This window comes from Ochotona curzoniae, unplaced genomic scaffold (assembly GCF_017591425.1).
Source record: "Ochotona curzoniae isolate NIBS_2020 unplaced genomic scaffold, NIBS_Ocur_1.0 patch345, whole genome shotgun sequence".
In the NCBI taxonomy this organism is placed as follows: Eukaryota; Metazoa; Chordata; class Mammalia; order Lagomorpha; family Ochotonidae; genus Ochotona; species Ochotona curzoniae.
Window position 1 is genome coordinate 915,728 of NW_024466912.1, and position 23,935 is coordinate 939,662.

The following is a 23,935-nucleotide window of genomic DNA, read 5'->3' on the forward strand; positions in this document are numbered from 1 at the left end:
CCTTACCACGGTGTGAACGCCCCGTTTGGGGGTCCGTGTGATCTTTTGCTTGTCCTTGTCCCAGGGCTGTGCCATCCGTGTGCGCCCGCCATGGCCCTGCTGGCTTCTGCCTCAGTCAGCCACTGCGTGCATGTTTGTGTCGACAGCGCCATGGAACCACCGTGCACAGGGCTGCCCGGCCTCCGCGGGTGCCCACTCCCCTCCCAGTTGTCCAAGGGTCGAGCAAGCTGACACAAAGACCCTAGGGCACACAGGGCTGTGTCCTCCCCACGTCAGTGCTGGGGCTGCTACCTGCTCACCCACGTCTCCTGGCAGGCGAGGCCATGCCCTGTCTGATCGGTCTCGTACCTTCAGGCTTGGTCACCCCCAAGCCCCAGACGAGAGGGGCGGACACACACGGCCTGAGCAGAGAGCGTCACCCACGGGGCACGGCCCCTGAGCACCGGCTGTGGTCCCAACTTTGGAGAAAGGTGATGGAATCATGCCGGGGCTTGCGGGCAACCAGCCTGGGTCCACCTGGACAGCCAGCAGCATCCCTGGCCACTCCCCCAGCCCTATGCTGCGCAAACTGAGTCTGTGCTGTCCTGGCAGCTGCCTGGCAGAGAGGAGGAGAGATGGAGAGAGAACTAGAGAAGAGGCTGCTCCGAGCCCCTCTGCATGCCCAGTGGACGGCGTTGGGCAGGGCCTGGCAGGCATGGCTACCGCGATCCCACAGCCACCAGGAGCCAAGCCTGGAAGGGGACAGGGCCTGAGATGCCCAGTGTCCACTCAAGCCCGAGGGAACCCGGTGTCCCCATAGCCCCTCTGGGTTGAGACCTCTGGGCAGGTGAGTCGGCTCCCCACTGCCAGGCCCCAGCAGAGCTGGGGAGAAGCTCAATGCAGGACGAAGAGAAGGGCCAGGGTGGGGGAGGATCTGGGAGGGCCAAGTGTTTGGCAGGGACGCGTCGGGGAGGCTGTGCTGGGTGTGCAAGCTGCTTCGTGGGGTGTGTAGTGGACACACAAGCTGCGTCCTTGGTGCTCAAGGCTCACCTTCAGCCACGAGAGTCGCTCTGCTGGCACCCCTGCCCAGGCGTGGGGCCGTGGACCAGCGCCTCCACCCTCCCCACAGGGGACTGGCTGGGCGGACGACATTCATGTCTGTGTCTCAGTTTTCCCGCTGGACCAGTGGACGTGAACTGCTTCCTGGTCTGTGGACGGCTGTGGTCATGGTGGGGTCCCGTGCAGCTGAACCATGTTCAAACCCACATGCCCTCAGACAGACAGCACCATGCAGCCTGCGTTGCTCATTCTGGCAACTGCACAGAGATGGACACACCCCAAACACGCATGTCCACAGGCCGAGCCCAGGGACACACGCTGGACACGTGTGTTCACAGACAGAGCCCAGGACACACCCTGCACACGTGTGTTCACAGGCAGAGCCCGGGACACACCCTGCACACGTGTGTTCACAGGCCGAGCCCGGGACACAGCCTGCACACGTGTGTTCACAGGCGGAGCTCAGGACACAGCCTGGACACGTGTGTTCAAGGGCAGAGCCTGGGACACAGCCTGCACACGTGTGTTCAAGGGCAGAGCCCGGGACACACCCTGCACACATATGTCCACTAGTGGAGCCCAGGACACCCCGGAAGCGTGTTTGCACCAACAGTACCTGGGACACACCCTGGACACACGTGTCCACCAGCAGTGCCCGGGGCACACTCCAGACACATGTCTGTCTATCTCTCCCTCTCCCTATCTCTCTCTGTCTCTCCTCTCTGCCCAGGTTCTCACTGCCAGGGAGGCAGCCAGGACAGGGGAGGACAGGCCCGTTTGCCCAGTTGGGCATCTTGGCTGCCTCACAAGTCCTTCCTTGTGCCCCCCAGGGCTGTGTCAGCCGTCTCCTCCCCCCCCCAGGGCTGTGTCAGCCGTCTCCCCCCAGGGCTGTGTCAGCCGTCTCCCCCAGGGCTGTGACCCCACAGAAGGCTCAGTGTTGCTCCCACTGGTGCCCCTCAGGCCACAGGGTGCCCACCCTCAGGAAACCCTGCTGCGGCCAGGAGGCCAGAGCCGGAAACAGGAGCTCCCAGCCCTGGTGACTCACAAGCTGGCCCAGCCATGCATTTCCAGGGACAGAGCCAGACTCTGGTGACAAGGATCCCTGGGGCACGGGGGTGCCGGTTCCCGGCCAGTTCCTGGGGTGGCCCCACGAGGTAAGAGCAGGCCCAAGGCGTCCTCTGCCAGGACCTTCATGAGCCCTCCAATGTCTGGGGACAGAGAGGCCCCAGCACCCACAAAGCACACCTGCTGGGGTCCCTTCTCCATCCTCAGGGGCCTCTTGGGGGTGCTCAGGCCTGCTCTGGGGGTTTGCAAGGGACAAGGGACAAGGATGGGTTACTCCAGGTTACCACAGCTCCGCTCAGCTCCTAACAACCCGTCCCCATTCCTGGAGCCTCCCCACCCCGACCCTGCCCCATCACGGTGGGATGGAAACTTCCTCTACTCTGATCCAGCTTCAGAGCCCATCCCCCTGGGAGCCGGAGGCCAGCTACTGGAGCAGGGCTCTTCCGCCCTCTTGTGGCTGGTGGCCTCTGCTGTCCAGGAGCCAGCTCCAGCTGGGCACAGGCCCTGGGGGACAGACTGCAGACCCTCTACTCTGATGGAGACTCCCCACATTTGCCCAGGCTGTGCCTGAAAGGCCCCTCTCCTTCCCCACTCCCTATACACCCCAGTGAAGGAAGTGAGGGCACCCAGACCTGAGAGGCCGCAGTGCTGCCAGCGCCTACTGCCGGCAGGGGAGGGTCCGGGGTCTGAGCCAGGGCAGGCCACATCTGCAGCGGATCTCATGTGTCCTGAACTGGAGCCAGAGCGTGGGTCCTGTGCTGGCGCTGCCGGGTCCCCGGGTCCTCCTGGGAGCGGTGGTCAGGAGAGGGTCCAGCTGGGGCCACCGCAACCAGAGGCAGAGACTGGGCCCGGGCTGGGCCCCGGGGTGTCCAGGGTACCTCTGCTGAGCTCCAACGTCTGGCTTAGGGTACTCCGCGGCCCCTTCTGCTCGTATGTATGTGAGAGGGACAGAGAGAGATTGTCCAGGCCCTGGTTCACTCTCCAATGGCCACAGTGGTGCCCAGGGTTACCAGAACAGCCTGGTGGGCTCTTTCCTCCACTTAGAATAGAAACAGGGTGGAAAACGGGGAAGGGACTCCCAGGCTCAAAAACAGAAAGGAAAATCCAGGAATCCGGTGCAGACAGAACCGTTTCTTTGCGAAAGGTCCGGGTGAGCAGTGAAGGGAGAGGGCGGGGGAAGGCACCTCCCGAAAGGGGGGAGGTGGGGTGCCTCTCAAAGAAGGGACAGCGACCCCAAAGTTCCAGGAAGGGTCTTGGGATTTTAAACCTGACCCCTCCTTGTTGGGCAGGAACCTACAGGTAAGATATTCCCCATTGGTGGTCTCTTAATCAATTAGAATGGGTGGGCGATGCTGGTGCCGCACCCCTGAAGGTGTGATCAAGACCTCAGCAGGCCTGGATGGTCGCACCCAGAGCTGAGCCGATCTGCAGCCAGGAGCCAGGAGCTCTTCTGGGTCGGCCACGTGGGCGCAGGGTCCCAAGACTCTGGGCCGTCCTCCACTGCTTTCCCAGGCCACAGGCTGGATTGCAAGTGGAGCGGCCAGGACACGAACCAGTGTCCTACAGGGATGACACTGCACTGCCCCTCCACCGTGGAGGCTGTCTTTAAAATCGGGGTGCTGGGCAGAAGGTCCTCAAATCTTCTTAGGGGAGCACCTGTCCACTGCGTGGCCATGTGGACCGCCTGTGACCGCCACGGGTGGATTTTTCCCCGTAGAGAGGGACCCCACGTAACTGTCCGGCTGTGGGCTCCTGGCCGGGAGGGACCCTGTGCAGGGCGGAGGACGTGGGTGTCCTCGGCCGGGAGCTCCCTGCCCCAGGGGAGGGGTGGGCTTTGCTTTCCCTGAAGGCCCCCCAGCCCTGAGTGTGGGGCTGTGTGGGAGCGGCCAGGGCCAGGCCTGGTTTCCAGGGGTGGCCATGGAGTCCTGGACCCCACGGCCCTGGGCCCTCGGCAGGCCGGGCCGGCTCCCACGGAGGCTGACCACGGCCCTGGTCCGCGCCCCGAGCTGCGAGCCGTGGCCACCCTGTCCTCGCGCGATCGTGCGCCCTCCGCAGGACCCGGGCCCAGGTCACGGCCGCGGGCGCGTTGCCCTGGCGACGGCCGACGCGCGCTTCCGGGGCGGGCCGCGGCGACGGGAAGTGCGTGGCCGCCGGGGCCATGGCGGCGCTGGGCGTGTTGTGGTTGCTCCTCGGGGCGGCGTGGACGCCGCGCGGCGCGGCTTCGGGCGAGGAGTTCTGGCCCGGCCAGTCGGCGGCCGACCTCCTGTCGGGGGCGGCGGCGCGCAGGCGGTGAGCGAGCGGCGTCCACCGGGGGTGGGCACAGGCAGGGACCCCAGGGGGAGCGATTGGAGCCAGGGTGTCGTGTGGGTGCGGGAGGTCTGTGTGCCGCTGGGCTGGGCGTGGGAGGCCCCCCAGCAGGCCCCGAGGACCTGAGCACCCGCTGGGCCCCGGGAGCGCCGGCAACCGAGAAGAGGATGCGCCACAGGAGATCCTGCGCCCCGGGAGAACCTGTGCCTCAGAAGAGTCTGCGCCCCGGGAGAGCCTGTGCCCCGGAAGAGGATACCTGTGCCCCCGGAGTGCCTGCGCCCCCGGAGTGCCTGTGCCCCCGGAGTGCCTGCGCCCCGGGAGAGGACGCGCCCCGGGAGTGTCTGCGCCTCTGGAGAGGTTGCGCCCCGGGAGAGGATGTGGGTGCCAGGAGCGTCGTGCCCAGGGCTGCCCGCTGAGCGCACACCCCCACCCCAGGTACCTGCTGTATGATGTCAATCCTCCGGAGGGCTTCAACCTGCGCCGTGATGTCTACATCCGCGTGGCCTCGCTGCTCAAGACGCTGCTCAAGAGTGAGGACTGGGTGCTGGTCCTGCCCCCGTGGGGCCGCCTCTACCACTGGCAGAGCCCGGACATCCGCCAGGTTCGCATCCCCTGGGCCGACTTCTTCGACGTGCCCAGCCTCAACAGGAACATCCCGGTCATCGAGTACGAGCAGTTCATCGCAGGTGGGCGAGCTGCGCCCTGGGGCCCACGGTCAGCCCTCCCGCCACGGAGCTAATGGGGGACCCTGAGACTTCGCCGCTGGTTCCAGACCAGGCCCCCGGTTTCCTGCCTGGGTTGGCTCTCCTTGGTGTGCCAGGGACTGGCCAGGCCTCTGTGCCTGGGGGCATGCGAGCCCATTCCTTGAGCTGGCTGGGGCGGGTGTGCCCTCACCCCCTCCTGAGTCAGCGCCCCTCGGTAGCTCTGAGTGCGCCCTGCAGTGTGGCTGGCCGCCCTGGACGCTGAGAGCAGGTAGCTGGGCCAGGAGTCTCCCCAATTAGTCATGCCATGCATCTGTCCTGTGGGCCCTGCCCAGACCATCTCTGACCACCTGGGTGTGGGCAAAAAGGGGGCCAGGGGACGGCAGACCCTGCTCCTGGCTCCTGCTCCAGTAGGGGCAGAACCTGAACTGCCAGGCCCTGGACAGTGATGGGGAAGGGAGGGGCCTGCAGGAACAGGAGGGAGGGAGGGACAGCAGACAGACCCTGCCCATAGTGAGGCCAGGCCAGGAGGACAGCAGCGGGCCCTGGAGGAGTCCCCAGGCTCTGCCCACTGCTCCGCTCTGGGCACGAGGAAGCCCTCTGTGCCCGTGGCGCCTGCACCATTGCGTGTCTCCCATCTCTTTCAGAGTCTGGCGGGCCCTTCATCGACCAGGTCTACGTGCTGCAGGGCTACGCCGAGGGCTGGAAGGAGGGCGCGTGGGAGGAGAAGGTTGACCCGCGGCCGTGCCTGGACCCGCTGCTGTACTCGCAGGACAAGCACGAGTACTACAGGTGTGCACGTGCCGGGAGGACGGGGCGCCCGTGTGCTTGCCCAGCCAGGCACCGTGTTCACGGCAGCCCCAGTGGGAATGGCCACCTGAAGCCAGGCTGGCCGGAGGAGCGCTCCTGCAGCGGCCACTCCCAGCAGTGTTGTGTGCAGAGCCCTGAGGTCTGCTATCATCCAGACGTTCAGAGACACACGGTCACAGGTCCCCACGAGGTGCCCAGGGTCCTGATCTCCATGTGGTGCCCAGGGCCTCCTGGGCCACGGAACCCCATATGGTGCCCTAGGTCACGGAACCCCACGTAGTACCCAGGGTTTCCTGGGTTATGAGTCCCCCCGTGGTGCCCAGGGCCTCCTGAGGCTGACCCGCAGAGGCGTGGAGCACCATTCAAGCCTCCCCTGGGGATGGCCCGGACACCTTGCCAGGCTGTTCTTGACAGGAACTAGATGGGATGTGCTGGGATGATGGTGGCCCAGGAGGCTGCCCAGCCCGCTGCTGCTCTGCCTGCCCCAGACGTGTGGCTATGGCCGTGTGTGCCATGGTGCAGCTCTCCCTGAGCTGAGCGTAGGGCTGGGACATGCGTGCATCCTCTCACCGGTGCAGATGGACCAAGGGGGCTGTTGGCTTTATTTTGCAGAGGCTGGTTCTGGGGCTACGAGGAAACCAGGGGGTTGAACGTCTCATGCCTGTCAGTCCAGGGCTCCGCCTCGATCATGGCACCGGTGCTGCTGCGGAACACTTCTGCCCGGTGAGTGCCCAGGCCAAGTGCCCTCCCTTGGACCTCAGGCTCAGCTCCCACGTGTCCACGGTGGGAGGAGGCTGCCTGCTAGGGGAAGGCCCAGCCCAGGGCCTCTCTGAGCAGTGAGAGGGGGAATGGGAGGGCTGTCTGACCCTGGGGCCTGGGTGGCCGTGTTCAGGTGGGCGTCCTGCCTGTCTGGGCCTGTGGTCTGGCTGCAGGTGCACAGCAGGTCCACTGTGGCCTCTCCCCGGCCCTCTCCCAGCCCTGTACATGCAGTGTGGGGCCTGCCAGTCTCCGCTGCTGGGGGATGGGGTGGGGAGTCCAGCAAGAGGACACGTTGGAGGGTGGGCTTCCTGGGACCCGCTGGGACTGTTGGATTTTGAGGTCATCAGCCCTTTTGGTCCCTTCATGTGATTTTCCCCAGTGTCCCAGTGCCAGGTGTGAGGGTGTCCTCAGGTCAGGACACCCCCAGGACCCAGCCCTATCCCAGCATGGCCTTGCTGTCACTGCTGTGGCTGTGCAGTCACCCGGGGTTCCCTTCCTCCCGTGGGCCCATGGGAATGGCAGTGAGCCCATCCCAGCATTGACCCTGCCCACCCGGGGAGAGTCTCTCAGGCTTCAGGGAACCCCCGTCCTAGTCTGGGTGTTCGAGGTCTCACCTTGCTGCGTCCTCCACGGCATCCACGTGTGTCTGACCGTGGCTGGTCCTCCATAGTATCCTGTGTACGTGACCATGGCTGGACCTCCACGGCGTCCGTGTGTCTGACCGTGACTGGTCCTCCATGGTGTCTGTGTCTGACCATGGCTGGTCCTCCGTGGTGTCCGTGTCTGACCGTGGCTGAGCCTCCACGGTGTCCATGTGTCTGACCGTGGCTGGTCCTCCACGGCGGCCGTGTGTCTGACCGTGGCTGATCCTCCACGGCGGCCGTGTGTCTGTGGCTCCGTTTGCTAATCCTGTTCCATGTCCTGCTCTTTGCTGTTCCTTCCTGGGGCAGGGCAGACTGTGTGACCCCTAGGAACCTCCATAACTTGCCCTGGGCACCTGCTGGGTCCTGGGCATTTGCCCGGGCCAGGGTTCCCTCACTTTCACTCCTAGAGACAGCACTTCCTGTTTGGCTTCAAGCAGCGACCGTGGCTTGCTTTCTGTCCCAGGTCGGTGATGCTGGACAGAGCTGAAAACCTGCTGCATGACCACTACGGAGGGAAGGACTACTGGGACGTGAGTGCCGTGGGCGAGAGGGACCCGGAGCACCCGGTCAGAGGCTGGCCGATGCCCTCCCAACACACAGCTCCTGCCTGGGGTATCAGCGTGGGCTCGGGCTCGGCCCCGCCTCATCCTCCTGCCCACTGTGCGGGAGCTTGCCCCGGGCTCTCGCTGGTGGCCCTGGGCCCTGAGATGGTGCACTTGCTCCTTCTGTCCTGGGGGAAGCCTGCGCGACCAGAAGCCCCTGGTGCCCGGAATGGAGGCGGTCACAGGACCAGCTGCCCCCCACACCCGTGCAGAGGTGGGGCCTGCATTGCATGGTGCGGGGTCCGCAGTGAGAACGCAGGGAAGTGCCAGACTCGCGTGCTCAGGCAGGACCCGCATGGTGCTGGTCGGGGGCACGTTGTCCAGCGGCCTGCAGGGACCCAGCCTGGGCTCTGCGACCTTTCCGGCGAGTTTCACCCAGCCTGGGCCGGGGTGACCAGGTCGGCCATCAGCTGTGCTGTCCCCACAGACCCGGCGTAGCATGGTGTTTGCCAAGCACCTGCGGGCGGTGGCTGACGAGTTCAGGAGCAGACACCTCAACTCCACCGACGACGCGGACAGGACCCCCTTCCAGGAGGACTGGACCAAGATGAAGGTAGGTAGCCTGGAGCCAGCAGGGCCAGAGCTGGACGGGCCTCTGGTCAGCACCCCAGCCTGCTTTCCTCTGACGGGCTCCGCGTGGCCCCGTCCCTCCACGTTCATCCTCACGAGCTCCACGAAGAACAGATGTGTCCCTGCCTGGGGCTGTTGGGGAAGGGCACTGCCCAGGCTGAGGTGCAGCTGCGTGCTTGGCCTCTGCCCGGAGGAAGGAGTGAGCAGTGTGCTTCCCACGCAGTCGGTGTCTCCCACACTGTGGTCCTCAGATCCCACACCTGCGGGGTCGTGCGCCCTGTGCCTGAGATGCCCCCACGCCAGGGCTCCTTGGGGTCCTCCACCCTCGCTGCATGGCTGCTGCAGGACCGGGCACCCCCGGCCCCAGCCTGTCCACTGACCCCGCGCGGCTCCTCTTGCAGGTCACGCTGGGCTCGTCCCTCGGGGGCCCGTACCTGGGCGTCCATCTCAGGAGGAAGGACTTCATCTGGGGGCACAGGGAGGACGTGCCCAGCTTGGAAGGGGCCGCAAGGAAGATCCGCAGCCTCATGAAGACGCACCGGCTGGACAGGGTGTTCGTGGCCACAGATGCTGTCAGAGCTGGTACGGAGCTCGGCGTGCCTGTGGCTTGTTGGGGCAGAGCAGTGTGGCTGGCTGCTGGCCGGCATCTGTAGGGTGGGCAGGGGCGCCTGGACCACGCCATCCAGCGGGCTCTCCTGCCGTGCAGAGTACGAGGAATTGAAGAGACTGGTGCCCGAGGCGGTGCGGTTCGAGCCCACCTGGGAGGAGCTGGAGCTCTACAAGGACGGCGGGGCGGCCATCATTGACCAGTGGGTCTGCTCGCACGCCAGGTACTGCCCGCCACGGGCCCTGGGCACTGGTGCTCAGAGTGGGCGGGGCGGCCATCACTGACCAGTGGGTCTGCTCGCACGCCAGGTACTGCCCGCCACGGGCCCTGGGCACTGGTGCTCAGAGTGGGCGGGGCGGCCATCACTGACCAGTGGGTCTGCTCGCATGCCAGGTACTGCCCGCCACGGGCCCTGGGCACTGGTGCTCAGAGTGGGCGGGGCGGCCATCACTGACCAGTGGGTCTGCTCGCACGCCAGAGTGGGTAGGGTGTGTGCAGGGACCACTCCCTGGCCTTGGCCTCCGTCAGAGTCCCCTGCCAGGAGTTGGCTTCCCGCTTGGGTCTCAGGCCAGCGTCCTCTGTGGAGAGGTAATGCCTTGCCCAGCCACTTGCTGCCATCCTGAGCCGTCCTCCCAGGATCCTCTTCTGTTCTGTAACAAGCACAGTTGGCATACCCAGGGCCGGCTTCTGGGAGGATCCAGCCTGGCAGTGGGGCCCCTGTGGCCTCACCCCACAGCCCTGCTCCAGCCCACACCTGCTCTGGTGCCGGCTCTTGGACTGGGTCCTGGGTGTCCTCGAGTGAGACCCACACATGGCACTGCAGGGGGATGGGCAGTGGCCCTGGTGCCCAGGGTCCTGCAGGGCATGATGGGGAGGAGGCCGGGGAGCCCGAGGACACTGGGCCAGTGCGGGAGCTGTGAGGGCCCTGGGAGCATGCCCGCTGCCCTGCGTGACCTGCCACCTCCGTGTGCCTCAGGTTTTTTATCGGCACGTCGGTCTCCACGTTTTCTTTCCGGATTCACGAAGAGAGAGAGATCTTGGGCTTGGACCCCAGGACAACCTATAACAGGTTCTGCGGCGACAAGGAGAAGGCGTGCGAGCAGCCCACCCACTGGAAGATCACCTACTGAGCTACCAGCCCTGGTCAGCGCGGGACAGGCCCTGCTGGCCCCCGCCTGCAGGGCTCGGCCACGGGCGTTGGGGTGCCACAGGTGTATTGCCAGCGGCCGCCGTGTCCCCCCCAAGAGGGTGGGCGTGGGCCGTGTGTGCGGAGGCCTCACTGGGAGGAGCTGGAGCTCTACAAGGACGGGGCATGGCAGAGTGGACGGGAGAGTGTCCTGTGTCCGGCCCCAGCTGAGCCTGCCTGCTCCAGGCCCGGGTGAGCCCCTTGCCACCCAGCGCCCGGGAGGCTCGGGACTGGACGCTGCGGGTCCACAGGTTCACACGTGGTTTTCCGCATCTCGCCGTCCCCGTGGGAGCCTCGCCTCTAAGCAGCTCCTGGCGGCGCCCGTACTGGGCAGGTGCTTGGGCTCAGGGTGCCCTCCTGACCCACCGTGTGGCAGTGACCTGTGGCCCTGTGGGCGCTTGGGGCTCTGCCCACCCGCCAGGGTGACCTGCCCACCGTCCCTTGGTGACAAGGGACACGTCGCTCAAAGCTGTGCTGGTAAATAATGACGTATTTATTCTGTCTCCATTTGTATATCCAAACGATAAATTTTCTAGAAAGCCAGAACGCGTGCTTTTCCTCGGCGTGGCCAGCAGGGGAGGGAGCGGCCAGGGTGGCTGAGTTCCTGGGGCGGGTGGCCCGTGGCCTCCGGGTCACGTTCCCACGAGGCTCCCGGACTGGACGTGACCCCGAAGCCTCTCGCGGGGCCCCGGGACCCACACTGAGAAGGCAGGAGGGACACGGGCGTGGACACTGTGAGGGATGCGGGAGAGGTGCAGCAGGGCCTGCGTGGGCACGCTGCGCGGTGACGCCGGCATCAGGTGTGGGCACGCTGCGTGGGCACGCTGCGCGGTGACGCCGGCATCAGGTGTGGGCACGCTGCACGGTGACGCCGGCATCAGGTGTGGGCACGCCGCGTGGTGATGCCGGCATCAGGTGTGGGCAGGGCCCACGTGGGGACGCCGGATGAGGTGCGGGCACTGCCGACATGGGGACATTGGTGGTGACACCGAGTGAGGTGCGGGCACTGCCGACATGGGGACGTTGGTGGTGACACGGGTGAGGTGCGGGCACTGCCGACATGGGGACGTTGGTGGTGACACGGGTGAGGTGCGGGCACTGCCGACATGGGGACGTTGGTGGTGACACGGGTGAGGTGCGGGCAGGCTCTGTGGCCTGAGGGCTGTGCTCAGCCCCGCGGAGGAGAAGGGGTGAAGGATGGTGTTTGTTGCGGGAAGTGAGTGCGAAGTTTGGGAAGGGGAGGTGGCGGCGGCTGTGCGTGGGGTCGTCTGTGTGGGGAGGGACGTCTGGTGGGCCCAGCGCCCCGTCCTTGGCCATGGCCCCTGTCATGGCACGGCCCTGGTCATGGCACGGCCCCTGGTTATGGCCGCAGCTCCTGGTCATGGCAAGGCCCCAGTCATGGCACGGCCCTGGTCATGCCACGGCCCCTGGTCATGGCACAGCCCCTATCATGGCACGGCCCCTGGTTATGGCCGCGGCTCCTGGTCATGGCAAGGCCCCAGTCATGGCACAGCCCCTGGTCATGGCACGGCCCTGGTCATGGCACGGCCCTGGTGGCAGAGCCAGGGCTGAGCGGCCAGCAGCCTCCGGCGGGGTCAGCTGCGGGCAGGCTTGGCCGTCGGCGCCGAGTGATAGCCAGAGATCTTTCTCCCTCCGTATATTTGCCTTTCCAGTAAAAATAAATATCTTTTAAAATTTTGTTGGGGTTTTTTTGGGTGGGGGAAGAGATTTGCCGAGCGAAGGAGGACGATCTTCCGTCTGCTGGTTCACTCCCCAAGTGACCGCAGCAGTCAGAGCTGAGCTCATCCGGAGCCAGGAGCCTCCTCCGGGTCTCCCACATGGGCACAGGTCCCAAGGCTTTGAGCCATCCTCAACTGCTTTCCCAGGCCGCAGGCAGGGAGCTGGATGGGAAGTGGAGCTGCTGGGATTAGAATCAGCACCCATGTGGGATCCTGGCGCATGCAACGAGCAAGATACTCGGATGGGAGTATGTTGGAGTCACTTTGCACTGAAGGCTTTTGGGTAGAAATATCTACCCCTGGTCATCTTTCCCCACCATGAGGAATGTCCTCCGTCCCCTCAGGAACTGGGGCTTGGGGGGCCGTGCTCAGCGGAGCCTGCTTTCTGGGTGACCCGGCAGCGGCCCGTACCACGGCTTTGGGCTTATGAGGCCAGGGTTGGGGAGTCTCTGCCATGCCCGAGGCGAGGTCAGTGACCCCCTGAGCACGGACAACAGGGAGGTGCAGTGGGAGTCTGGGAGGGAGCCTGTCCCGGGTCACTCCTGCAGCACAGCTGGCTTTCTCTGTGGGTCCCGGACCGGACGAGCTGCCATCACTGCCAGCCTGTCTCAGGCTTGGCCTGTCCTAGGCTCCACGTGGAGCTGGAGCCTTCCGGGCTGAGCCGGGCAGGCAGGCCTGCGGGAGCCCAGCTTCGATGTGTATCAGAGTTGAATGAGCTGTGGGACAGACCGGGCAAGCGTAGGAACCAGGGCCGGGACTGGGCCCCGTGGGGGCTATTAGGGGTCGCCCTGACTAGCTCATAGATCCTGTTGGTGAATGTGAGGGCCGAGTGAGTGGTGGGCAGGGTTGGGCTGGACCACAGCATCCATTGGTTAGTAAAAGAAATGGAATTGGAAACAGAACTGACCCAGCAATTGCGACTACTAGTGTGTGTGTAGGCTGCTGTGGGCGATGGCTGAGCCGGCACCTGTAGCAGTGAACGCACGCCAAAGTCAGGTAGGGATTATTGCAGTGAGGCTTTTGTGGAGAGCCCCAGCTGAACCGCTGGACTCAGAATCCCAGCCATGGCGAGAACTGCAGGTGCCGTGCTCTGACCGTGGGGTGCATGTGTCAGAGCTGGGCCTTCTCGGAGGGTCGGATGGAGCGGTGGACAGCATGGCCAGGTGCACATGGGAGACACGGCAGTGCCCTGGAGTCTGCAGAGGACACCTGGTACCACAACAGGATGGAGGACAGAACAAACCGTCAACTACCCCAGGCAAGAGGTGGCAGTGAATACCTGGACAAATGGAAACTTTGGGGGGGTCTGTCAGCGGGGAGTCCTTGGAAGGATTCCTCATCCTTGTCCGTGAGATCGGCAGCATTTCAGAACTATTGAGACCAGTCGAGCAGAACCCTCGGAGGAGGCCCCACGGAAGGGAAGTGGAGCAGCTGGGATGTGAACTCCAGGTGATGGTATGGGGTGGTGGGGCCGTTCCCCCTCCCTGGGTGCCCCTTCCTGGCCTTGGCGTGGGACAGGCTCCACTGTCAGCGCCCCCACCCTGGCCCCGGCCCTGTTCAGCGCTGTCCTTGGTGCTGACCGTAGACTCTCATATAGGGATGGGGTGGAAAGTGTTACCTCTGCACCCACCCACGGTGTCCACAACCTCCTGGTCACATCCAGGACAAGGGTGGATGGGCTCAGGCTCAGACCATCTTAGGGATGGTGCACGACCACCCCAGGAGTGGACACTCGGCCCTCTGAGCTATGGCTCAGTCAGCCCCATGGCATCCAAGGTTGGGCAGCACTGAAGGCCCCCATTGTACCTAGCCTTGGCTGCTTCTCTGGGCAAGAGGATGCTGGCAGCACCCACGGCTCCTCCTGTCCGCAATGCAGACAGGTGGGGAGTCCTGATGAGAAGCGGTCTTCCCCCATGCCAAGGTGCCCGGGCTACAGGGGGACACTGCCTGCAGGGCATGTGAGGCCCTCAGGTCACACCTCACCCCTTAGTCTGTCTTCTTCGTCCTGGGGCCTCGGGACACACAGAGCAGAACTTGCCCAGCTCCTCTCATCCCAGACCCAGCAGGTTAGTTCTGCCCAGGATTCTCGCGGAGCCCCTGTGCTGGGCACAGTGGGGACACAGCCCTCCCTGCAGGGTTTCCCTGTGCCCTGTGCCATCTGGAGGCACCGTCTGACAGGGCCAAGCTTCATGAGTCCTTAGTGAAATGAGGGGCCACATGTCTGGGAGGTTCACTCCACCTCCTACAAGGTGCTTCCTGCCCAGGGCTCACAAGAGCCTGGCAGAGCCCATGGTGTGGGGCAATGGCACTGGGACTGTGAGCCATGGCCATCCCTACAGTGTGTGGCACTGTGACACAATGCCACCACACGTGCTGGGGCTCCCAACCACAGCTCCCTGTTCCTCCCCCTGCTCCCATTAACTGGCATCTCCTGAACAGAACCTTTGCCCAGGGGACAGAGGACAACTGCTGTGGCACCACTGCCAGCCCAGCCTCCTTGCTCTGGGGCCTGGGCTGAACCCCTCCACCCCCCGCCCGTGCCAGTCCAGGCCCCTCCACCTGACTCCTCTCTGGGTACAGCCATGTGCTCTGGGTCACATTCTTTCTAGCCAGCACCCTGCCTGCTGCTCACTCACACCCAGAGCCCTTGCCTGCTAGGCTTGGAGCTACTGGGGTCCACATGGCCCCTCCCTGCATGGGAAGAACCCTGGGCTGCAAGGGAGGGGCGGTGTGCTGGCCCACTGTGCCCCGGCTATGGTCAGTGGCCAGCTGTGTGTGTGGGGAGGTTGCCGCTGGACTTGCCTGCCCCAGCCTGTCCTCTGCCAACACCACAGACAACATCCACTGGGCCACCTCTTCCCTGGGGCTCCCCACGGTGCTCCGAGGCCGGCTTCCCAAAGCAGACTTCTCTTCCTCCTGCTTGCTCCCAACACCCCCTGCAGGTCCCTGTATCTGTCCTGCCCACAGTTCCATCCTTGGCACCGAAACACTGCAGGCAAGAGTTGGCATTTTTTAAAATAGTCAGTTACTTGACAACTCATTGAGATCTTCCACCCAAAAGGCCTGGCCTGCCATGCCGTCAGGTGCGTCGGCTGCAGCCAGAGTGGAGAAGCGGGATCAGAACCAGTGCCCACATGGACACAGACCACAGCCGTGGCCTGTCTGTGCTGTGGCGCCTGCTTCGGGCCCACACGCTGCAGCTATTCATGGTGTCTGTCGGCGTCTGTGCCAGCGTTTCCCGTGCTGCAGCCTCGTAGATGTGGTCTGAGTCATGTGTGTCAGAGATGACAGCAAAATTTTGTTGCCCTGCTGGTCTTGACAAGTGTGAGCCGGGGCTCGGTCCAAGTTCTGATTCTGCCACTATACACGTTGGTGTTGGGACACTTGCTGGTGTAAACGTGTTGGGGGGGTGACTTCTGCTCTCCGCTTGCCCCGTCCCCTGAGTGCAGGTGACCTGGGTCAGATCCCAGCCCCTCGCCGGCCGTCAGCTCCGTCAGGGTTTCACTCGGTGCTGAGCTGGTTAAGGCTCGAAATCACTCGGCCTGAGGCTGGTGTCTCCCAGCGGGCAGTGGCTTTCACCCCCCAGCTCCCTGCTGGTGCCCCAGGAAGCAGCCAGGGCTGGCCCCAGGGCTGAAGTCCAGCATCCACATGGGGCATCTGGCCATGCAGCCATCTGCAGAGTGGGCCAGTGGTGGGAGACATTACCGCCTACCCTGCTCTGTGTATAATGCTGTTTGTGAAGTTGACAAGTATATGTGCCTGTGTGGGCCACCAGTTAGGGTGGGGAGATAGAGGCACGGAGGATGGAGGATGGGGCAAATGTTCATAACTTTCCCTCTTATATCCAGGGGACGGCGCGAAGGTGAACTTGGCTCCTTGTTGCCAAATTTCATGAGCACCCAGGAAAAGGGATGGCCATTTGCTGTCATCTTAGGGACCCTGGTGTGGGGAAGTGCTCTGAGGGCGTTACTTGAGTGGTTTTGATTTCGTTGCTCCAGGGTAGAGAGTTTTTCTAGAAACCTCACCTGGGGTGACCTGAGCCCTCGCTCTGGCGTGGGTCGGTACACACTGGTGAGTGCAGCTGCCTGCTCAGTTCCACCCACAGCCCCCTCTTCCAAGCAGACTAGTGGGTGCTGCAGAGTGACCTGACACGGCCTGCCATGGACCTGGCTCTTGTGCACAGCAGGGGCACCGTAGCCTGGTCGGGGCCACCCCCAGCCCCAGTTCCTGTGCATGCCTGCATGCCCCTGCTGTACCCCAGCTGGTGCTTGTGCACGCCCAGGGTGCCTGGCCCACCCCCAGCCCTGGCTCTCACACTCACCAGTGGAAGCTGTAGCCGAGCAGAAGACTGACCACAGTTTCCCTACCAGGCTCATTCCCACACTTCCAGGGGGTACCACGGTCTAGTCGGACCTGACTTACACCCGGGCCTAGAGGGCTCAGCCCACATATCTACTTACAGAATCTGCCCAGACCTGGTTCTCTTGTCACTGGTTGGTGTCATGGCCCAGCCCCACATGGCTCCACTCCCTGTCCCAACACTCACTGGTGGGCGCAGAGGCCCAGCCCCACATGGTCCACTCCCACTCACTGGTGGGCACAGAGGCCCAGCCCCACATGGTCCACGCCCTGTCCCAATACTCACCGGTGGGTACAGAGGCCCCCAGCCCCACATGGTCCACTTGCTGGTGGGCACAGAGGCCCAGCCCCACATGGTCCACTCCCACTCACTGGTGGGCACAGAGGCCCCCAGAGGCCCTGGCCTTCACTTTTGTGTGTGTTAATGGGGGGCAGGTGGTCCTATTTAGCCCAGTCCAGATCTCCCTCATGGTTGGGTATCCGGGTCTGACCCAGATGTACCCTCTGGTTCCCTCCTCCAAGCCACCCCGTCTCAGCCCTGTAGTACACCTGTGAGTGCAGTGGCCTGATCCGTGGAACCCCCAGAAGCCCTTCCACACCTGTAAAGTACACCCTTTGCAGTTCCCACTGCACACATGCCCAAGCCCCCTTCCCTCGGGTAATCCACAGCCCCCATGCCAGGCTTGAGCCTCAGGCCTGAACTTCCAAATGAAAAGTGTTTAAATGATGAAGAAAGAAAGATGAAAAAAGCAAGCCCTGGTTCTGAGGGCCAGCCTTGTGCTCTGCAGCCCCCATCCTCCCGACGGCCACTGTCCCTCCTCTCCCAGCTCACCTCAGAGCAGGCTTCGAAATGTGATCTTTATATTTTTGCCAATTTAGCACTTTCTGATGAAAGGTTGTCACCAGCCTGTTGGCCAGATGCGTCTCCCTGGAAGCCCCACGCCTGGTCCACTGCAGTCCCCGGGCGCCCTGCTCCTCTGGGAAAGCCGGTGACCTGGGCTGGACCTGCTTCCTCGGGGAAGATCAAAGCATCTGTGTGGTTCACCAGCGACATTAAGAATCACAGAAATGAGTTACAGAATACGTCGATGTGTGACGAGGCACTGAGGGCTCTGAGGAAGGACTCTAGCCTGAGGGTAACCGGCCCACGCAATCCGCACCCCGGCACTAATCCTGGAGCATGCAGGAGGCACGCCCCACTGTACGTGTGCGTGAGGGGCCAGTGGCGTGGACCGCAGGAGGGCCCCTGCAGTCACAGCTCCTGCCCCAGCCTGGCCTCAGCCTTGGCCAGTGCAGGCTCCGGGAGTGAACCAGGGCGTGGAAGATCGTCTGTCTCTGAAATTGAGCAAGTTGACACCTCAGGATCCCTTCCCGTGACCGTGAGTGGAGTCCCAGGCAGCGGTGGCAGCTCGGAAGGGCCCTTACCTAAGGCTGTTCTGACGGGCCTCGCCCTGGAAGCCTCCTAGGAACCCCAAGAGGCAGGACGTGTGGCAGGCGAGGATGGGCAGCCCGCTGTGGTCGCCCTCCTCCTGGTGCCCCTCCAGCCCACGCGCCGTGTACATCTGGTGTCTTACCTCTTGTTTGGGTTGCTTTGTATGGTGTTGGCATCCTTCCTAGCAGTGACCCTCAAGGCCCCTGCCCCAGGCCCCTCGGCGAGTGCCCGGTGCACTCAGGGTGACAGGAGACTTGCACACTGCCCCAGGGTGTGCCCCTGCCCACAGGGGGACCCCACACCTGTGCATGCACAGCCCTTCAGCGGACCCTGAGTACACGTGACTCGTGTCCTGCTGCGTCCCAGCTCTGGCCACTGGGGTCCCTCCAGCCCCTCCCCTGCACGGCCCTTTCCCTGAGCCCTGGCCACAGATGGAACCCAACACGCAGCTGTATCGCTCCCCCCACCTCACCCCTTCCCACCCCTCCCCCTCCCTCCCCTCCCCCACCTCACCCCATCCCACCCCTCCCTCCCCTCCCCCACCTCACCCCATCCCACCCCTCCCCCTCCCTCCCCTCACCCCACCCCTCCCTCTCTTCCCCCTCCTCCCCTCCCCCACCTCACCCCATCCCACCCCTCCCCCTCCCTCCCCTCACTCCACCCCTCCCTCTCTTCCCCCTCCCTCCCCTCCCCCACCTCACCCCATCCCTCCCCCTCCCACAGGGTTGGGGGAACACACTCCGTGACAGAAGGACAGGCTTCTAAGGGTTTTTGTGCTACAATAAATTTCTTTGGATTTTGTCTTCCACGGGTGCTGGGACCCTGCTGCTTGGGACAGGGAGGTGGTGAAGCAACAACAGAGGGGTATGGGTGCCATGGGCGCCATGGGCACCGGGACGTCATGGGGCGGCGCCTGGGTGGGGCACGGTGTGAGTAGGAAGGAAGACGCCAGCCGTGCCATGGTCGTGAACGTTTATTGGTGCCGAGAGCACTCGGTCCTTTGTCTACAGCGACAGCGTCTCATGCGCGGCCTGCGTGAGTTCATGCGAGAGCGGGCAACATGTACAGACAGACGGGCGCGGCACCCACCCCGTCCTCACGCTCAGGGAGATGCGACATGGCAGGGACGAGGACACGCGGACAACTGCCCCTGCACGGACACAGTCGGGGCTGCCAGGAGGACGCTGTCTCCATGGGGACGTCGGGTCCTCGCTGGACCGAGGCTGCGGCTGGGGCGGCCCTGAGTTCTCCGGGGGAACCGTCTGGAAGCAACGGAAGCGGGGGTGTCCGGGTGCCCCCACAAACAGGACGGACTCTGGGGCCTCTGCAGGTGCCCCACAAATAGGAGGGACTCGGGGGCATCCATGGGTGCCCCTACATACACGGATGGATTCTGGGGTGTCCACAGCTGCCTTCACAAACAAGACGGACCCAGCCCGATGAGGAACAGACCAGAGGGAAGGAATGGAGGGAGGAGGAGACACTGGCTCGGTCAGCTGTCGGCCGGCAGGTGTCCACGGAGGAGGGGCGCCGAACCTTGAGGACCATCTCCTGCGGTACAAGGCCGTCCCGGGGGACGCAGGGCTGCCCCATGGATGGCCATTGAGCACTGGGGTCCCGGGCCATCTGAAACAACCCCTTTGTGTTCAGCTTACAGCAGCGGCCCGCCTGCCCGCCCGCCCGCCCACCTGCCCGCCTGTCCACATGCCCGCCTGTCCACATGCCCGCCCGCCTGTCCACATGCCCCCAACTGGATGCTTGACTCAGAAGACCTGCTCCTGGGGTGGAGGCTTTCCTGTGAGGTGGGCTCAGCGCCAGCACCCTGCCCAGCTCAAGCTGCCCTGGCACTGCCCGCTGGCCTTGGGGCTCTGGGCCAGGCACTTCGGGAGCCTGCCTGTCCTCTGCTCAGGGACCACCCAGACCCCATGCGCACAGGGCTCTCTAACCAAAGTCCATGTATTTTTCAAAAACTAGGTCCATCTCCCAATCCCCATTAGAAAAAAATATGATTTCTAGAAATGAGGACACCACCTTGCGGGCGCACAGCCACTGCCCTGTGGATGGTCCACACGTGGGCCTGCAAGAGGTGCCCATGGGGCTTCCCCAGTGGGACCGCCCATCCCGGCGGGGGCCCCCACGCCCACTGGGCTGATGGGAGCTGGATGGCCCCGCTCTGCCAGTCCTGAGCCTGCAATGCCCAAGTGTGGGGTCAGCGACATGTGCCCTGGTTCTGCTGTGGCGGGGCTGCCCCCCCGAGTCTCCCCTCAGGACACCCAGTGCCACGGAGGCAGCCTGGTGGAGGGCACTTGCTGCTGGCTGCTCTGTCCTGAGTGGGAGCAAGGCACCAGGGGGACCCCCCAGCATAGGCTGCAGGGGCCCGGCCACCTGGCTGGCCCAGGGTGGGGGAGCCGAGCAGCCTTCCTGGCCCCACCCCCTGTGACACCAGGTCTGTCCCCAGGGCGCCAACAGCACATGCAACCTGGCCCGGCCTGGCTGAGCTGCTGTCTCTCCACCCCACTGGCTCCTGGCAGCCGCCACCCGTGTCTTCCTGACTTGGAAAGGGGCAGTGGCCTCTCACTGCTTCCGCCCTGCGCCACCAGCTCCAGCTTCCCCTGAGGACGTGGGGAACTCCTGGGCAGGACCCGGGATCGTGAGCCGGGCTGTGTGCAGGTGGTCCTGTCCTGCCCGGTCCCTCGCTCCCCTGGCAGGAACACAGTTCATGGGGTGTAGAAGGGGCCTGACAGAATTGCTTCTTGTTTTATAGACCACATTCCTAGCTCTGAATAAATTATTTATTCAAGAATTTTACACAAAGGAATTTCTATTTGCCTAAATTGATGGAAGCCCTACTCAGTAGAACTCAATTTCTAAATGCAAACCAAGTTTAGAAGCAGGTGCCGGGCGCACGGGGAGGTGTGCTGAACTCAAGAGCCCGGCGCAGCAGATGGCGGCACCGGGCCAGCACCCCACAGGCCCAGCCTCAGCCCTGCTGGATGCCTGTGCCTGCCTTGGTCCAGGGTGTGGGATGCGGGGGACGAGGCAGGAGGCGCCGGGGGTCCCCATGGTGCCCACACCCTCCCCGAGGTGAGCACGGGCCCCAGATCCCACCACGATACTCGGGGCGATGCTGGGCGACAGCTGACCCCACTCAGGGTGTAAGCGAGAACTGGTCCTGCTCCGTGGGCTTCTCCACCCAGGCGCCCAGACCCGCCTTGACGAAGGCCGTGAAGAGCCGTGCCTTGGCCGCCTGGTACTCCTTGGCTGCCAGCTTGGACTCGTGGTACATGCTGGGCTTCGTGATCTTGGCGCGCAGCAAGTGGGGGGGCGCCTGTGGAGGAGGAACAGAGATGGGAGGGTGCTGGAGGCAGAGGACTCCCAGGAGAAGTGCCCTGCACCACCTCCCACTCCAGTGTGAAGGCTGGTCCCAGAGCAGAGGCGGCAGACACAGCTGCCAAGCCAAGGAAACCACCACTGACCAGCCAGCAGGCCACATAGCGGCCACCACAGCAGGTACACGAGTGGGCCCCAAAGCTGCACAGTTGGCCAGAGAGGGACAACGTGGGGGCGTCCTCCAGAATGCGTGTGTGGCCAGAGGCGGCTCTGCAGCCAGCCCCACCCGGACAGGCTGGGCCAGCCGGGGACCGAGGACACCTGTGGAGCATCCAGCTCCCAATGCGGTGGCAGGAACAGAGAGCCATGGGAGCGGCACTGGGGGGAGGTGGAGGCAGTGGCCACGGGGCCCTCAGTACCTTGCCATGCACGCGCGTCCAGCGACAGAACAACGCGCGCTTACACAGGCGCGACGCTCGGCCCAGCTCGTCCTTCCCTGTCGTGGCATTGATGACCTCGATGGCCGAGTCACCCACTGTCCAGTTAACACTGAAGTTGGGCGCCTTTCCTGGCTGCCGTGCCTCTGCGTTGCTGATGCCTGCAGGTGACAGAGCAGGGTGAGCAGGCCCCGGTGCACACTGTCAGCAGACAGACTGGGGCGTGTGTCACGCTGGGCTGGGTCAGCGAGCCTCAGTGCACACGGGATGTTCTCGTACGTGCATTTCCCACACAGGCCCTCAGAGGGGAGGAGCCCCTGGTCACCAGCTGGGGGGACCAGCGCCCAGTCATCACGGGGTACCCCGGGACACGAGCCCTGTATACACTCCTGGCACCAAGGCCAGGGGTTTGGGCCTCACAGTGTCATGTGCACAGCCCTGGGAGGGACAGGACACCCCATTTTCCTCTGCCACCCACCCCACCCTGGGAGCCTGCTGGGTTGTGGGGAGCTGTAGGCAGATGTTGGGCTGGAGTGCAGGCCCTGGGGTGACACACCAATAGAGCCACATGGGTCAGCAGGGTCTGAGGACAAGCCAGGGCCAGAGCACATGCACACAGCACCCTGGGCTCCCAGCACTGCCAAGAACACACTTGGTCAGCATGCCCTCACTGGCACACAGCACCCTGGGCTCCCAGCACTGCCAAGAACACACTTGGTCAGCATGCCCTCACTGGTACACAGCACCCTGGGCTCCCAGCGCTGCCAAGTACACACTTGGTCAGCATGCCCTCACTGGCACACAGCACCCTGGGCTCCCAGCACTGCCAAGAACACACTTGGTCAGCATGCCCTCACTGGCACACAGCACCCTGGGCTCCCAGCACTGCCAAGTACACACTTGGTCAGCATGCCCTCACTGGACTGCCCCACTTCTCCCTGGAGGGCCATTGGAACCACAGGGCCTGTGTTCAGAGCGAGGACCCCGGGCAGGGCCGACGCAGGGAAGCCAGGTGGCCTGGGTCACCAGACCAGGGCATGAGGAAGGTGCCTGGGGGCGGTCAGGGTGGCCTCCAGCTGGAGGGACCCTGAGCCAGACCACCAGAGACAGAGCCTGCCACGTGTAAGCTCAGACACGAGCGATGGCCGAGGTGCCCGCTCCGGGCCACTGTGAGAGGAGTCCAAGTTTTGCAGTCTTGGCCAGGCACTCCCTGCCCACAGGGCATCTGCTCAGACCTGTGTGGGCAGCTCAGTCCGGCCCAGTGCCCTTACCTGGGCATGTGTAAATCAGTGCCAGCCTCAGGATGAGGCCACCCTCACCTGCCACCTTTAGGTCCTGGCACTTTTCTTTTGTTGATAATCTTTACATAGTTGATTAGGGCGCAAAGGTTCAAGGGAAAGTGGGTAAGACCATTATTGTCACATTCTTTTTCCTTCCTGTGTCTGGGGTAAGGAGGGACATAAAGGGAGAAGCCCCACCCAGCCTCCCACTCCAGGTCCCCAGCGTGGGGCGTGCTCCGGGGTCCTGCTCAAGTGGTTTTGCTAGTCCAACAGTTCTGAATGGCTGCCCATCTCGCCACTCCAAGCGCGATGAAATCTCTCCAGAATCCACTGGTTGACACAGTCTCCATTTGCCCAGATTTTCACTGCCAGCACTTGGCTGGGGTAGTTGATTGATTTGTTCTGTCCTCTGTTGTGGTGCCAGGTGTCCTCTGCAGGTTCTGATGGACTGCCATATCCTCCATGTGCACCTGGATATGCTGTCCACTGCTCCGTCTGAGCCTCTGAGGAGGCCCGGCTCTGACATGCACTCCATGGTCAGACCATGGAACCTGCAGTTCTCCTCCATGGTGTGAGTTCTGAGTCCAGCATTCAGCTGGGCAATCCCAGGCCTGTTCTTGTGTGTATTCACCAGTACAGGGTCCAGCACAGACCATCATCCCAAACAGCTTACACGCACACTGGTGATTGGCTGGGTCGGTTCCGTCTCCAGCTCTGTCCTCTACAGAAACCAACGGGCGCTGCAGCCCAGCCTGGTCCCACCCACCACACACTTGGCCACGTAAATAAGTGGGAGCTACAGCCTTGTCAGAGCGACCCTCAATAACTCCCACCGGGCCTGCCCTCTGCCCTGGTTCCTGTGCTTGCCAGTATGTACAGCAGACTGGTCTAGCTTGTCCCACATCCATTCAGCTCTCATAGACGTCAATGGGCATTGAAGCCTAGTTCAACCCAACCAGCCCACTATCCAGCCCATACACATGCCAGTGAGTGCCACTCTCTGTCTAGCCATGCCTGCCCCAGTCCTGGTTCTCATGTTCACCAGTGGGAGTGGCAACCCAAGAGGGAG

At 63.8% G+C, this 23,935-nt stretch overlaps 2 protein-coding genes across 3 annotated transcripts in view; one reads left to right on the plus strand and one right to left on the minus strand.

Moving 5' to 3' along the window:
* Window positions 1-4,261: 4,261 nt before the first annotated feature.
* Window positions 4,262-10,832, plus strand: LOC121167185 (GDP-fucose protein O-fucosyltransferase 2). Of its 2 annotated transcripts, none has more exons than XR_005885564.1 (9): window positions 4,262-4,392; window positions 4,846-5,096; window positions 5,759-5,903; window positions 6,534-6,644; window positions 7,788-7,854; window positions 8,354-8,479; window positions 8,898-9,078; window positions 9,203-9,496; window positions 10,080-10,166. XR_005885564.1 is itself a non-coding variant. In XM_040996576.1 (9 exons), the coding sequence occupies exons 1-9, from the start codon at window positions 4,262-4,264 to the stop codon at window positions 10,231-10,233; spliced, it is 1,290 nt and encodes a 429-aa protein (XP_040852510.1). In that variant the 3' UTR covers window positions 10,234-10,832. The 2 variants fall into 2 exon arrangements, 1 of the variants encoding a protein (XP_040852510.1); XM_040996576.1 differs by having other exon boundaries at window positions 9,203-9,326; window positions 10,080-10,832.
* Window positions 10,833-20,899: 10,067 nt separating this feature from the next.
* Window positions 20,900-23,935, minus strand: part of LOC121167179 (double-stranded RNA-specific editase 1-like) — a 34,514-nt gene continuing 31,478 nt past the window's right edge. Inside the window, exons 9-10 of the mRNA XM_040996568.1 lie at window positions 21,569-21,747; window positions 20,900-21,147 (exon numbers count right to left, since the gene is read on the minus strand). Of these exons, the coding sequence (XP_040852502.1) occupies window positions 20,968-21,147; window positions 21,569-21,747 (359 nt within the window). The 3' untranslated portion in view covers window positions 20,900-20,967. The remainder of the gene's footprint in view (window positions 21,148-21,568; window positions 21,748-23,935) is intronic.

Excerpts from the sequence above, each read along its gene's own strand:
- LOC121167185 (XM_040996576.1), top strand. The coding sequence starts at position 4,262 with ATGGCGGCGCTGGGCGTGTTGTGGTTGCTCCTCGGGGCGGCGTGGACG. Across the intron at positions 5,904-6,533 it reads GACAAGCACGAGTACTACAG|AGGCTGGTTCTGGGGCTACG; the intron begins GTGTGCACGTGC and ends TTTATTTTGCAG. Across the intron at positions 9,079-9,202 it reads CACAGATGCTGTCAGAGCTG|AGTACGAGGAATTGAAGAGA; the intron begins GTACGGAGCTCG and ends CCTGCCGTGCAG.